Below are 12,500 nucleotides of genomic sequence, written 5' to 3'. Positions count from 1 at the left end.
CTTAGGGTGCGTTCGATTGACCGTATTCCGGAATAAGAATACGCTTGGAGTGATTTAAAATGGTATGTCTTGCGTTTTGAAGCAACAAGGATAATAAGCAAATGTTTAAAACAGCATTTTTGCAGCTGTTTAACAACTTTTCACGTGAATCTCCGTAAAAACGAAGGATTTCTAACTCAGTGAGATGGGCAAGCGAGTCGGCGAGCGATAGATTCGTGAATTTCTCTGAAGCTGACGTAAAATCCTTCTCTGAGGAACACAAAAATGCTAACACAAAAAAGAAACTTCATACGACTTAAAATTATTCAAGGATTTCGTTGCAAGTGAAGCCGAAGAAATGGGAAAAACTGAAGAAATTCCAGCCACCGAGCTGCAAGAATTCGCGATAAAGTTTGTGCTTGGTGTTTTTTGCTCTATGTAAAAAAAGAAAATTACACGGTGGCTTAAAGATATGAATTTTTAAAAAAACCCACCATTTTACTCACTCGCTGAGCTCGTTATAAAAGTCCATATGTTCCCGCGACCGTGTAATATCCTCTCTGTCTCGTTAATGGGGAACAGTTGGAACAAGAATTCAGGTTTGATTTACGCTGATTATAGCAATCTTAATGAATTTTAAAAGCTTGGAAGAAAAGACCGCCTACAACTTGCCAAATCAAAAATGGTTCTGAACAATGACTGACCTCGTTCATTGTGAATAACGACGTTGGTCCACATCTGCTGTTTATGACGAAGTCTTCAAATCCAGGAACACGAGGAGAAATATCTGATAAGTTGTATCTGCATTTGGGCAGCTGTGCCCTCCAAGTAACATTTCGAAGGTGGTTTGAGCATTCTTCCTCTTCCAAGCTTGGCCTTATTTCATGTTTACTACTCTCAGAGGACCTCGTTGGTGCCCTTTTTCGTCTCCCAAACCTGTTGCTTTTCTCAGCTCCAAAACATTCCTTCTTCCTTTCACTTCTTGGCTTGATTTTCGTGAAATTCATGGTAGGCTGGAAGCCATTGCCACGCCCAGTTCCAGTCTGGGTTAGATTACCAACAAGAACATCGTTCTCACTCGCCCTCTGATCTGTTTTGTGATTCTGAACAAGAGGGGCAGGTTGACTTTTTGGACCTAAATCACATTTCAATGGAGTCCCTTGAGGAGTTTTATTAGGAGGAAATGTCGTATCACCAGGGGAACTTCGATCTTTTTGTAACATACCAAACCCGCCTTTGGTCACATCACATTCAGTGGATGGCCCTTGTGCATCAAAAGTTTCACTGGTCCCCAAGTAGGTTGAAATCTCAATCATCGCTTTGTCAAGACACTCGTTTAACCTTTCTGGTACAACTGCATCTTCCTCGCTTTCCGATACGACAGTGACACCAGGTTTTCTGGCAAATTGTTTTCTTTTATTCATCCTGACAAGAGTTTCGGCTACAATTGCTTCCTCTAAACTGTTTGAACACCGAGTGTCTGATGCAGTTTCCTTAGTATGGTTTTGAACAAGGTTCTCAGAGGCAGATTCTGTAACACAAGATTTCTTCACAACTTCTGTGCTAGGAATGCCATCCACCTCTGTAGAGTGAGCATCATTCCAAGACCGGTGACGAAGTTCAGGCCTTGTGTAGATCCCTTCTGGAACACCGAATGATGACAAGCTTGTGCACAAGTCTTTTCTTTCTTGACTTTCCTTAAATTCCATAACAGTGGAAAACTGCGGGGAATTTTTTGAGAAATTACAGTTGTTTTGAAAACTCTGCTCATGAAAGAAATGTTCATCGCGTTCCTTTCCTGAAGAACTGTGAACATTATCCTGAGGATACCTACTTGTTTTGTCTTGAGAAATCCTGTACGGATTACCAAGTGGAAAATCACTCTTTGCATCAATATTCACTCTTGGCTCAAAAATGACATCGTGCAAGTTTTCACTATCACAGTTAAACATATCCACTCCATTTGGTGTGTATCCTGGGAAATTTAAGTCAGTCTGATCCAACTTAAAAGGGTGATAACAAAACTGCGATTCTTGGTTTCCGAAAGCAAAGTTGTTCTGCGAGGTTTGCTTAGAACGGACAAGATCAAAAACATCTGCAGATCTTGCTAACTCTGCTGGGCTGTAGTTTTGTGATGTTCGCAGTTTAGGATCTGCTCCATTCTCTAAAAGAAACTTGACAACCTGTATAATAACAAGGGCAGAACGCTCAGTTTTTGACACAATTCATCATGCTAAAGAAAAACAAATCGGCTCACCGGCCAAGTACACATAATTATTATAGTGATTTAGGCGTTAATTGGTACCGATGTCACCAAATGCAGCTAACTGGATGACATCGGATCAAAATAAAGATCACAGTCTAAACACCAACAGTTAGCATTATGGTTAGGGTTTGATTTTGCTTGTTGTTGTTTAAGAACCGCATACATGTAATTGTATTTATCATGCAAGAGATAAACTAAAAACATGAGGCACCAAATGGCAATTTTAAATAAGTTTTAAAGTGTATATTTATAGCAACTAACACAATTTAAGAGCCATGTCAGTATATTTAACAAACAGATAAGTATATACTAACAAAATGTAGATTTACGCCAACTGCCAAAAAATGCACCAAGAAAATCTATTACATATCACAACAACTTATTGCCTGTATTTCTGGACACAAGTGATGCTGACGTTAAGGAGTATGTAAAGTATTAGCGAAGCTTACGATGTTTGTCACAATAATTATTATTGGGGTATTCTGTCATTTCGGAATCATATCATTGGCCTCGCTTTTATTGAGATGTTGTATTATCCTGTTGTGGAGTTGGATCCTTTAAAAAAAAATCCCGAGTGTTGCCCTACAATGACTAAAAAGAGTCAACAACTTGACAGCGTGACAGTGAATAACACCAACCTTCACATGGTCATTGATCACCGCATCGTGTAATGGAGTGATAGCCTCGTAACCAGGACTATTCACATTGGCCCCAGACCAAACCAGCTCCTGGACAATCCTGAGGTTACCATAGTTACAAGCCTCATGAAGGGGTGTCCAACCTCAAAAACAATTAAAATGTTGCCTAAAAACCTGTTCACAGAGGTAATGGTACTTCAGGAAATGGGGTAATCTGGCCCATGGATCAAAGACACTGGCACAGAACAAAATGATTACTGTAATCCTTGAGATTAAGAGCTTTGTGCACAACCAGCCCTTGTGTTGCAGCGTCTGACATTTGCAGACTGCAGACTAAATCACAATTACTGAAAGCTAACCATTTTAAAATGGGTTCTTAGACTTAAATACTGTTTATCAGCACTATTTGAAATGGATGCTTAGACTTAAATACTGCAAATGTCAGACATCGCTTGCGTTGCCTCTTTCTACCAGTAAGTGGTAGCTCGCAAATGCCAATCGCCAGCCTTTTTTGACAGATTTGTGTGTGTAGGTTGCAAAATGTTTGGCACATTTATTGTCCATGACAGCATTACTGGGAGGGAAATTAAAGGGTGTACACAATTCTATATTTCACATTCTTACCTGATGTCTTGTTTACAATAATTAGCAGCTATTCACCAAAGTCAAGGTGACTAGTGGTGGATATTTACAGAGCCGCTTCGCGCTGCAAAATGGCAAGGTAAATATCCACCACTAGCCATCAACACTGTGATGAATAGTTGTTTTCGTATATACTAAGACAGTGAGGTAATATAGCACAAAAAGATGATTTTAACTCATTTTTTCTTGCAAAGATGACAACATTTTTGTGTGCACATTCTGCACGAATTGCCAATCAGCGTGCAAGTTCAATGTATCCACTGTTTTAGTATTTACTAATTAGGCGATATAGGACGTTTTCCATGTTTCCATAGCCTAATCTAAACATGAGGGGGAGTTGAGAAATATTCGAGACAGTTATGCAAACCCGAGACGCAGTCGAGTGTCTGCATAACTGTCAAGAATTCTCCCAACTCCCCTAAGTGTTTAGATGAGGTTATGGAAACACTGAAAAAAGTCCTCTAATGCTTTTATAAAATATTTCTCAAAGATAATTCGACAAATGAAGGAAAATGCTGGTATTTTTACTTCTAGATTGAAACAGATTTTCTTGATACATGCTCATATTTCCTACCAGCCAATCAAAACGCAAGTCTGACAACACATAACCAATCAAAATTTGTGTTATGTCACAGCCATGTTTCCATACTCTCACCTAAACACTGGTATTGACCGATGAGAGTGTGCGTACTAACCTAATTATTTTATAATTAAGCAATAGAGGACGTTTTCAATGTTTCCGTTGCCTCATCTAAACACGAGGTGGAGTTGGGAGAATTCAAGACAGTTATGCAAACTGGAGACGCAGTCAATGGTTTGCATAACTGTCGAGAATTCTCCCAACTTCCCCGAAACAATAAACAAAGCATTCTGATTGGTCAATGATGGAAAAACTCAGAGCCAATCAAATGCAAGCACTGGATGACAGTTCTTACATGATTGTGTGGTATGCACACATTGCTTCTGCATAATAAGGAAAGATATCTTGATTTTTTTCAGGTATAATATTAGTTAATTAACTCTTTCACCCCTAAACCGGCCATACTTAAGATTTTACTCTGTCTAACGCCAGACGATTTTACTCATCTACGGGGAACACCCAGGAGTCAATGGGTTAATGAGTAATCACATGATTTTTCTTGTGCAATTTGGAAAAAATTCTCGGCTTGCACTCACGTGATTAGACGCCATGTAGGTGTATAAAACAAAAGCAAGATGTCCCTTGTGTTTCGCATAAGAATAGAACCAAATTCCCAGTTCATCAGCATGGCCACCATGACGTCATGATCAGGTGCACGAATAGGATAAGCACTTGCAATTTTTTCAAAACCTACAATGTTTGTCAGTCTTTGAAAACATTTACGAGTGCTTATTCATTCCACATTGCTCTTGAAATCCTGCAATTACCTTATATTAATGTTGGTACTGCTGGGGTATACAATTCCAAGATCTCTCATCATGGTTTTTCAATATAATCAACAAACAGAGCAACAAGTCATCCTGGGATTCCAAAATTAAGTAAGAAATGTTACCTAAATCTCACCAGCATTATCCTTAGCATTAACCAAGGCACCAGCTTTGATTAATCCCCCAACATCCTCCATATCCCCTTTAATAGCAGCAACATGCAGTGCTGTTTCCCCTCGTTCATTCCTCTTCCTGATTCTGCTTTCAAACTGATTATCATCTCTGCTGACATCTTTCTTCTTTAACTTGTTGCTGACTGTTGGCAAATCTTCATTGCTGCTGGAACCAGTGTCTTGCTTGGCCTCTTTAGCAGTCACTTCAAGGAGATACTGCAGTTGTTGTCGTTCTGTGAGAGGATAATTTCCCCGGGGTCCAGATTCTGTTGGCTTTGAAGCTTGAGGTGGTGTAGTTGAAATCTTTGAGCCACAGTATTTCTTAGCTAAAAAATAAGCTAGATGCAGTTAACAGTAATTGGCAATAAATTATCAGCCCTACATCATTGCCATAATCATCACATTCACTAATAAACAACATTGTTTAGTATGCTGCATACTTGAATCTTTGATATTCAGACCTAAAATTCCTCTATTATAGGACGATAAAGAAAGATCATCTGGATTCAGGGTTCATACAGTCTTTGGATCATGAATTACCACAGTGCTCGAAATTAGCAGTCGTCCGGTCATCCCAGGCGACCAAAAAGTTTACCTGGTTGCCTGAAGAAAAAACAACCGTACAACCCAGCCAAAACTAGAAAATGAATTACATAAGCAGCACCCAAAAGACCTTTCAGTTTTCTAATGTCAATGTCCGATACTGGTGTAAAGTTAACAATAATTAATTTGCCGCACCTGAGCATTTTCCTGTGTTTTGAATATCTGTGGCTTTTACAAAAAATTTTCAGATAGGAAAATGCAAGAGACAACGTCATAAACATGTACTGTAGGCAGTGGAAATCAAAAATGCTTAAATTTAAACCCAGACTTCCCCTAATGAACAGTTGAAGCATCAACGACTTCAAAGTTTATGGCAGAAACCGCATATTGGGTAATCAACGTTTTATTTACAATGATGATACAATACAACTGTAACTATTTGTAGTGTTTGTATTTACATCTGGGATCTCTCCAGCGCGGGAACCCGGTGACCAAGTGGGCATAGGACGAGTGATTGTGTAAGGAACAGTGTGAACTAGGAGAGTGCTTTCGATTAGCTTCTTTGTGATCTACAATGTATGAGGATATTATGAGGAGGATGGCCAACAGGGGTTTATTTCCTATGGATTTCTCGGGATCTGCTTTGCAAGTGGCAGAAATGGAAGTGTGCCTTCAAATACTATGCCGAGGGGAAAGGCATCGACAATGCTCACAAGACTTCCCAGCTCTTACATTTTGCTGGGATGGGGGTACAAGACATCTTCGAAGACTTGCAAGACCCTGGTCCCCTTCCTGAGACAGGTGACAATGCTTTTAAATCGCGATTTGCAAACTAGATTCCTACTTTCACGTGGAAGAAAACATACCATATGAGAGCCACGGTTTTCGCCAAATGGCACCAAAGGAAGAGACGACCGCAGACCAGTTTATGGTTCAATTGAGAAAACAGGCACAACATTGCAATTTTGGGACGAGTTTAAATGATAGTTTGAGGGATCAGCTGATAGAGAAGTTAACGGATTTTGAGCTCAAGAGAAAGCTGTTAGAGCAGAGAAATTTACTGTATCACACTGGAAGAGGCGTTGGATAAAGCTTGTGCATGGGAAGTCGCCGGCAGACAAGCATCAAACATGACAACAAGCCCTCCGGTGGCCGACGGAAACAGTATCAATATGGTTAAGGAGCGGCAGCAAATGACGAATGAAAACAGGAGAAAGTGCTACAAATGTGGAAGAGGGGGCACCTGGCCAGAGATAGGAACTGCCTTGCAAAAGGAAAGAAGTGTGCAAAGTGTGGAAGGTATGGACATTTTGCTTTGTGTTGTCAAGGTGAGAGGGATAGTGATGTGGTTAGGAAAAGCGAGCAAGCAACAAAGGATTTCTAGGGGACCGCCACAACACGTAGCTAATTTTGTGGGGAATCAAGAGGATTCAGGGAGTGATGAGGATTGTGCATTCGCATTTTTGGTGACTGAGACGAAAGAAGAAATATGCCATACAATTAGCTGTGATGAGCCCATGATTGAGATTTGTGTTGATGGCATTAGCACAAAGGTGCTTATTGATTCTGACTCTGTAAGTAACCTCATGGGGATGAGTAAGTACGAAGAGCTCAAAGCAAAAGGTCTTGATGTGAAATTAGATAACTGCCACAGACGTTTGTATGCATGTGGTGGGAAGGAGTTGAACGTGGTTGGTCAAATTCAAGTGGAGCTGTCAGTTGGAACCAAGAAGATAAACTCGCAATTCGTGGTCACCACGAGTGGAAGGTGTCTTACTGGGTCATATAGCGTCCAGGAATCTTGGTCTACTTTGCATTGGCCTGAGCGCCAGCAGTGAATCAGCTGAGTGTCATGTTGTTGGTAAGGGCTTGGCTTCAGCTCTTCAGAGAAAGCATCCAAAGGTCTTCAGTGGAATTGGCAAGCTGAAAGAGTACAGGCTGAAGCTACATGTGGATCCGGAGGTAACTCCAGTAGCCCAGAAGCCAAGACGTGCCCCCTTTGCCTTGTGTGTGAAGGTGAGGACCTGATTGCCAAAGATATATTGGAACGGGTGGATGGGCCGACATCCTAGGTAAATCCTGTGGTGGTTGCACCAAAGTCAGAGGGAGATATCAGATTATGTGTGGACATGAGGAAAGCAAATCAGGCTACTATCCGCAAGAGGATACCAATACAAACCTTTGATGAAGTGGTAGAAAACCTCAATGGCAGCGCAGTGTTCTCAAAACTGGACCTTCGCCTAGGATTTCACCAGATTGAATTGGACGAAGAGTCACGTGACATTACGACATTTGCTACCCATGAGGGATTGCTTCAGTAGAAGAGACTGAGCTTTGGAGTGAACTCTGCTCCTGAGAAGTACCAGCAGATGATAAGACAAGTGGTCTCGGACATTGATGGGGTTCAGAATATTGCTGATGATTTGATAGTGCATGACAAGAAGAGACTATAACTCTACCTGTGAAGACAACACGGTTGCCAGAGAGACCATGGTAAGATCTGGCACTGGAGTTATTTGGGCCCTTATCAACAGGGAAGCACCTGTTACTCTCGGTAGACTATTTCAGTCCCAGGGTGGAAGTTGACGTAATCTATTCTACTATGTCGGAAGTGATCATTAAGTGCTTAGACAAGCAGTTTTCCAGATATGGAGTGCTGCTATTCAGACTGGGGTTCCGTCCCATCAGGTGTACCTCCGGGCACCAAATTATGTCCCTGGCTCTTTGCATTAATGATAAACGATTTGAAGCATGGTGCTCCATCATACTGGAAATTCGTAGATGATAAGACTGCATCTGAAATCGTACCTAAGGGTGGTGTAAGTGAAGCACAAGGTATAGTTAATGAAGTTACTACTTGGTCCAATAAGAACAGAGTCCAGTTACATCCTGATAAGTGTAAGGAGCTAAGAATAACCTTTTCCAAGCAGCCACCAACTTTTGATCCACTTATCATAAATGGAAATGAGATTGAAGTAGTAAAATCAGCGAAGTTACTTGGCGTTACCATAGGTAACGATTTGACATAGAACGAACATGTTGATAATGTAATCAAGAAAGTTAACAAACGAATCTACTTCCTAATTCAGTTAAAGGGAGCTAAGGTGGCTCCAAAAGATCTTTCTCTTTTTTATGTGACTTGCATTAGATCAGTAATGGACTATGGGGTTGTGAGATACTTCAATTCTCTACCTAGGTACCTTAAGTACGAATTAAGACGAGTTGAAAAGAGAGCCATTTCAATTATATTGCCCGGATATGATTATATAGCAGGATTAGATAAGTTAATACTGTCAACTGTAGAACTACACCATCAACAATAATTGTGTGAACGATTTTTTCCAATCAATAGAAACAAACAAGAGCCATAAAATAAGCATAAATATAAAGCCCCGGTCAATTGCACAACCCGGGCAAAGAATTAGTTCATCCTGTCCATGTGTGGATGACATAGTATCCACCAACATGGCCAGGGGGGACGTCTTCTTTGTCCCGGTTGGTGTTAGTGAACATTTTGAATACCTTATGTTTTCTTCTTTTTTAATTGTTTTTAATTGTATTTATTGTAATAATAGCTAGTTATATTTCTGATGGTTTCCTTCAGAAATGGATGGGTACCTTACTGAAACGGGTATCAGGCGTAGACTGACGATACCCCTATGGCCAAGAGCAAATGGAGAAATCGAAAGGCAAAACTACTGACTGTTGAAGGCAATGAAGGCAGCCCAGGCTGAGAAAAAAAGACTGGAGATCTGAATTGAACATTTCAAGTACCTCCTGGCGTATCGTTCCACCCCACACACGATGACCGGTAAGAGTCCAGCAGAACTGCTGTATGGACCAAAACTGTCAACAAAGTTACCAGAGCTAGCCGACTTTGACGATTCTGACGAGGCGACACACCCAGAGGTGCGGGATATGGAAAAAACAGAGGGGCACAGATTAAGTTGACAAGAGCCACAAGGCAGCTGATAAGCCGGATGTACAGGAGGGAGAGTTGGTGTTGCTTGAGAAACGGAAAGAGACCAAGCTCTCAACAAGTTATGAAAAGGAGCCTTACAAGGTGACTGAACATCATGGAGACCAAATTAAGTTAAAACCATCGCAAGGTGCAGTGTACAAGAGAAATATCCAGCACGTTAAGCGATTTGTGGACCCAGTTACTGATCCAGGGGAACCAGACTCTTCAGATCTGGTAGGAAACAGTGTACCCAAGCAGACCTTTGGACAGGAAGCCTCCCCCAATCAAACAGTGGAGGCAAGTGCTAATCCAGTTAAGGAGCAAGGCCCAGTTCAGGCCGAGCGTTTGCCAAGGAGATCAGGGAGAGTAGCTCGACCCCCCAAAAGACTAAAAGAGTATGTCACCATGTAGCTGTGACAGTGACTCTGCAGTGACTGCAGTCATCTATTGTAAGTAATATTGTGTTTTAACTAGTCTTCAGTATATCTTGAGGGACATTAGTCACGCTTATTGTTGTACTAAGAAGGAAGAAGGAGAATGAAGTGTTTGTATTTACATCTGAGATCTCTCCAGCGCGGGAACCTGGTGATCGAGTGGGCATAGGGCGAGTGATTGTGTAAGGAACAGTGTGAACTAGGAGTGTGTTTTGATTAGCTTCTTTGTGATCCATAAGGATATTACACTATTCGATTTCTGTGGCGGGTTTCTGCAAACTGAAACTGAACAAATCGATGTTCAGAAACTGGTCAACTTTCAGAGACGTGCTATTACCGTAACTAAACTGAAACTTAACCCTACTTCCCGGTAAATGAACTCTTCAAAAATAACAATCAAAGTTTTGTGTGCTTCGGGCGATCAATTAATAATTATTCAGTTTCCGTCAAAAAGCCACAGGCGCACACTTGGGACGATGGGATACCCAGCCCCAACGCCATGTGAATGCATCTCAACACAGCTTACATTATAGGGGCTTTCCTAGTGGGCAACCAAGCATTTACCAGGGCAACCAAATTTACGGGTTTAGTTGCCCGGCTTTTGAAAAAGGACCTTGGGCATTAGCAAAAGGCTAATACCCAAGGTTTTCTTTGAAGGGCACCTCCAATCTTACTACTGAATAAGTTTAAACCGAACCAAAAATAGGTGATTCTAAAACTGATTTATTTCAGATACAAACACTTTCTTTGAAAATACTTTTGACTGACTTGACTGTAATGGTTATTTCCGGTGATTTAAAATTATTTTTTGTTGAAGTGGAGGTTCCCTTTAAGGACTGGGCAGTGGTAATAAGATTGTTGATTTTGCCTGGTTGTTTAAAACACCTCGACTTAATTTCTTTTGCAAAAAAAAAAAAAAACCCAGGGGGGAAGTGCCCTTGAGCCACTCTACATTTGTTTTTTGTTTCACCATAAGCTACACATATTTGACAATCTGGGCTGGATGCAATCATTAACAATAAAAACGAGACTTTATTCAGCACCAAATGCATTTTCAGGAAAAGTATTTCTTTTTGGACTGGTTTACAAACTTACAAACTTTCATGGCATGTGCAAACCTTGTAGGACAGAAAAATTGTGATAAGGATTGACATAATAAAAGGGTCTGCCCAACGCAACTAAAAATTGAGTACTGGCGACCAGAATTTCACAACTGCTATTGTTAACTTTTTCATCCAGAGATATCTGTTTGACAATATAAAGTTCAGAACCGTTTGCCAACAAGTGTCTTACTTTTTGTCCTGCCGATGGTTTTGAACTAAAAATGAAAGGAGTTTTACCGTGAACTACCTTCCTCACTACATAACGTTGGAAGCTGTCACATTTTTTTTGTGATGACTCAGTAAAGAGGTTCAAGGGACTGGTGCAAGGAATGTAGCACGGTAACAACATGGCAGCTTGTGCGAGACAGAACGTGACTTTTGTTTCCGTGGCAGAAATTTTCAACAAACTAAAGGGGCAGGTGGATTTCTATAATTATTTGCATTTGAGGTTGGATACATTTTCTCTCCAAAAGATCCACTTGACATGCAGGGCTCGAAATTGCGACCAATACGGTCGCATTTGCGACTAAATGTTTCCCATTGCGACTAAAATATCTGGAGAAGTCGCAAATTTGCGACTTGTTGTCACCTTCGTTCTTTCGAAACAAAAGGGTTAGCAGTTGCCACTTTGCTGCTACTTTTGTTAAAATAAATAAATATCTAAATAAATGACAAAATTATTTTGTTTCTCGCTGTGAATTTTCACTGAAGGTAGCGTAATTGTATAGTAATTTAGCTGCGATGTTACGTGCACAGCTCCATTCCTTCGATCATTCGCCATTTTCAGCAGTTTCTTTACACACAAGTATTGCGGGCTCATATTTTTTTGCTAAACCGCTGACAACACAATGCAGCACGGCGATTTTGCGACTAGAATTTGCGATTTTGCGACTAAATTTTTGTATCTTATTGCAAAATGCGACTGGATTTTTTCGTTAATTTCGAGCCCTGACATGTACACCAGTCTGCGCTGTCGTTGCTATCTGCTATCCATAAAAATGTCCAAAACATGCATTTTTCAGGCACAAAGAAAGGCGAAATTTTTTGGCAACCACAATTTGCCATCTGGCGACCGAAAATTTTTATCTAGCCGCCAGTTGGCGCCCATACAAAAAAGTTAATTTTGGACCCTGACTTGTATAAACAACTTTTTTGAGCACCAATGGGTTTTTCACTGGTGAGAATTCATTCAAGTAGCTAAATTTCAGAAGAAGGCAGAGAAGGGACCACATCTGTCAAAAGGGTACGCTTCTGGAGGGGTCTGCAACCATACTTCACTGGGAAATAAATTGTGGACTTTTAGGGAGCAAGATTCTTTTGCTGCTTCATAAACAAGCTTGGCCAATCCAAGCTT

At 40.8% G+C, this 12,500-nt stretch overlaps 1 protein-coding gene across 2 annotated transcripts in view; it reads right to left on the bottom strand.

Annotated features, from left to right (window-relative positions):
- Positions 1-12,500, bottom strand: part of LOC137993753 (uncharacterized) — a 22,724-nt gene that overhangs the window by 4,886 nt on the left and 5,338 nt on the right. For both annotated transcript variants that reach the window (XM_068839771.1, XM_068839764.1), the window contains exons 4-6: positions 5,069-5,431; positions 2,884-3,026; positions 684-2,162 (exon numbers count right to left, since the gene is read on the bottom strand). In XM_068839771.1, the coding sequence (XP_068695872.1) occupies positions 684-2,162; positions 2,884-3,026; positions 5,069-5,431 (1,985 nt within the window). The remainder of the gene's footprint in view (positions 1-683; positions 2,163-2,883; positions 3,027-5,068; positions 5,432-12,500) is intronic.

This window comes from Montipora foliosa, chromosome 1, assembly GCF_036669935.1.
Source record: "Montipora foliosa isolate CH-2021 chromosome 1, ASM3666993v2, whole genome shotgun sequence".
In the NCBI taxonomy this organism is placed as follows: Eukaryota; Metazoa; Cnidaria; class Anthozoa; order Scleractinia; family Acroporidae; genus Montipora; species Montipora foliosa.
Note: the sequence above shows the minus strand (reverse complement) of the source record. Positions and strands in the feature narration are given on the sequence as shown.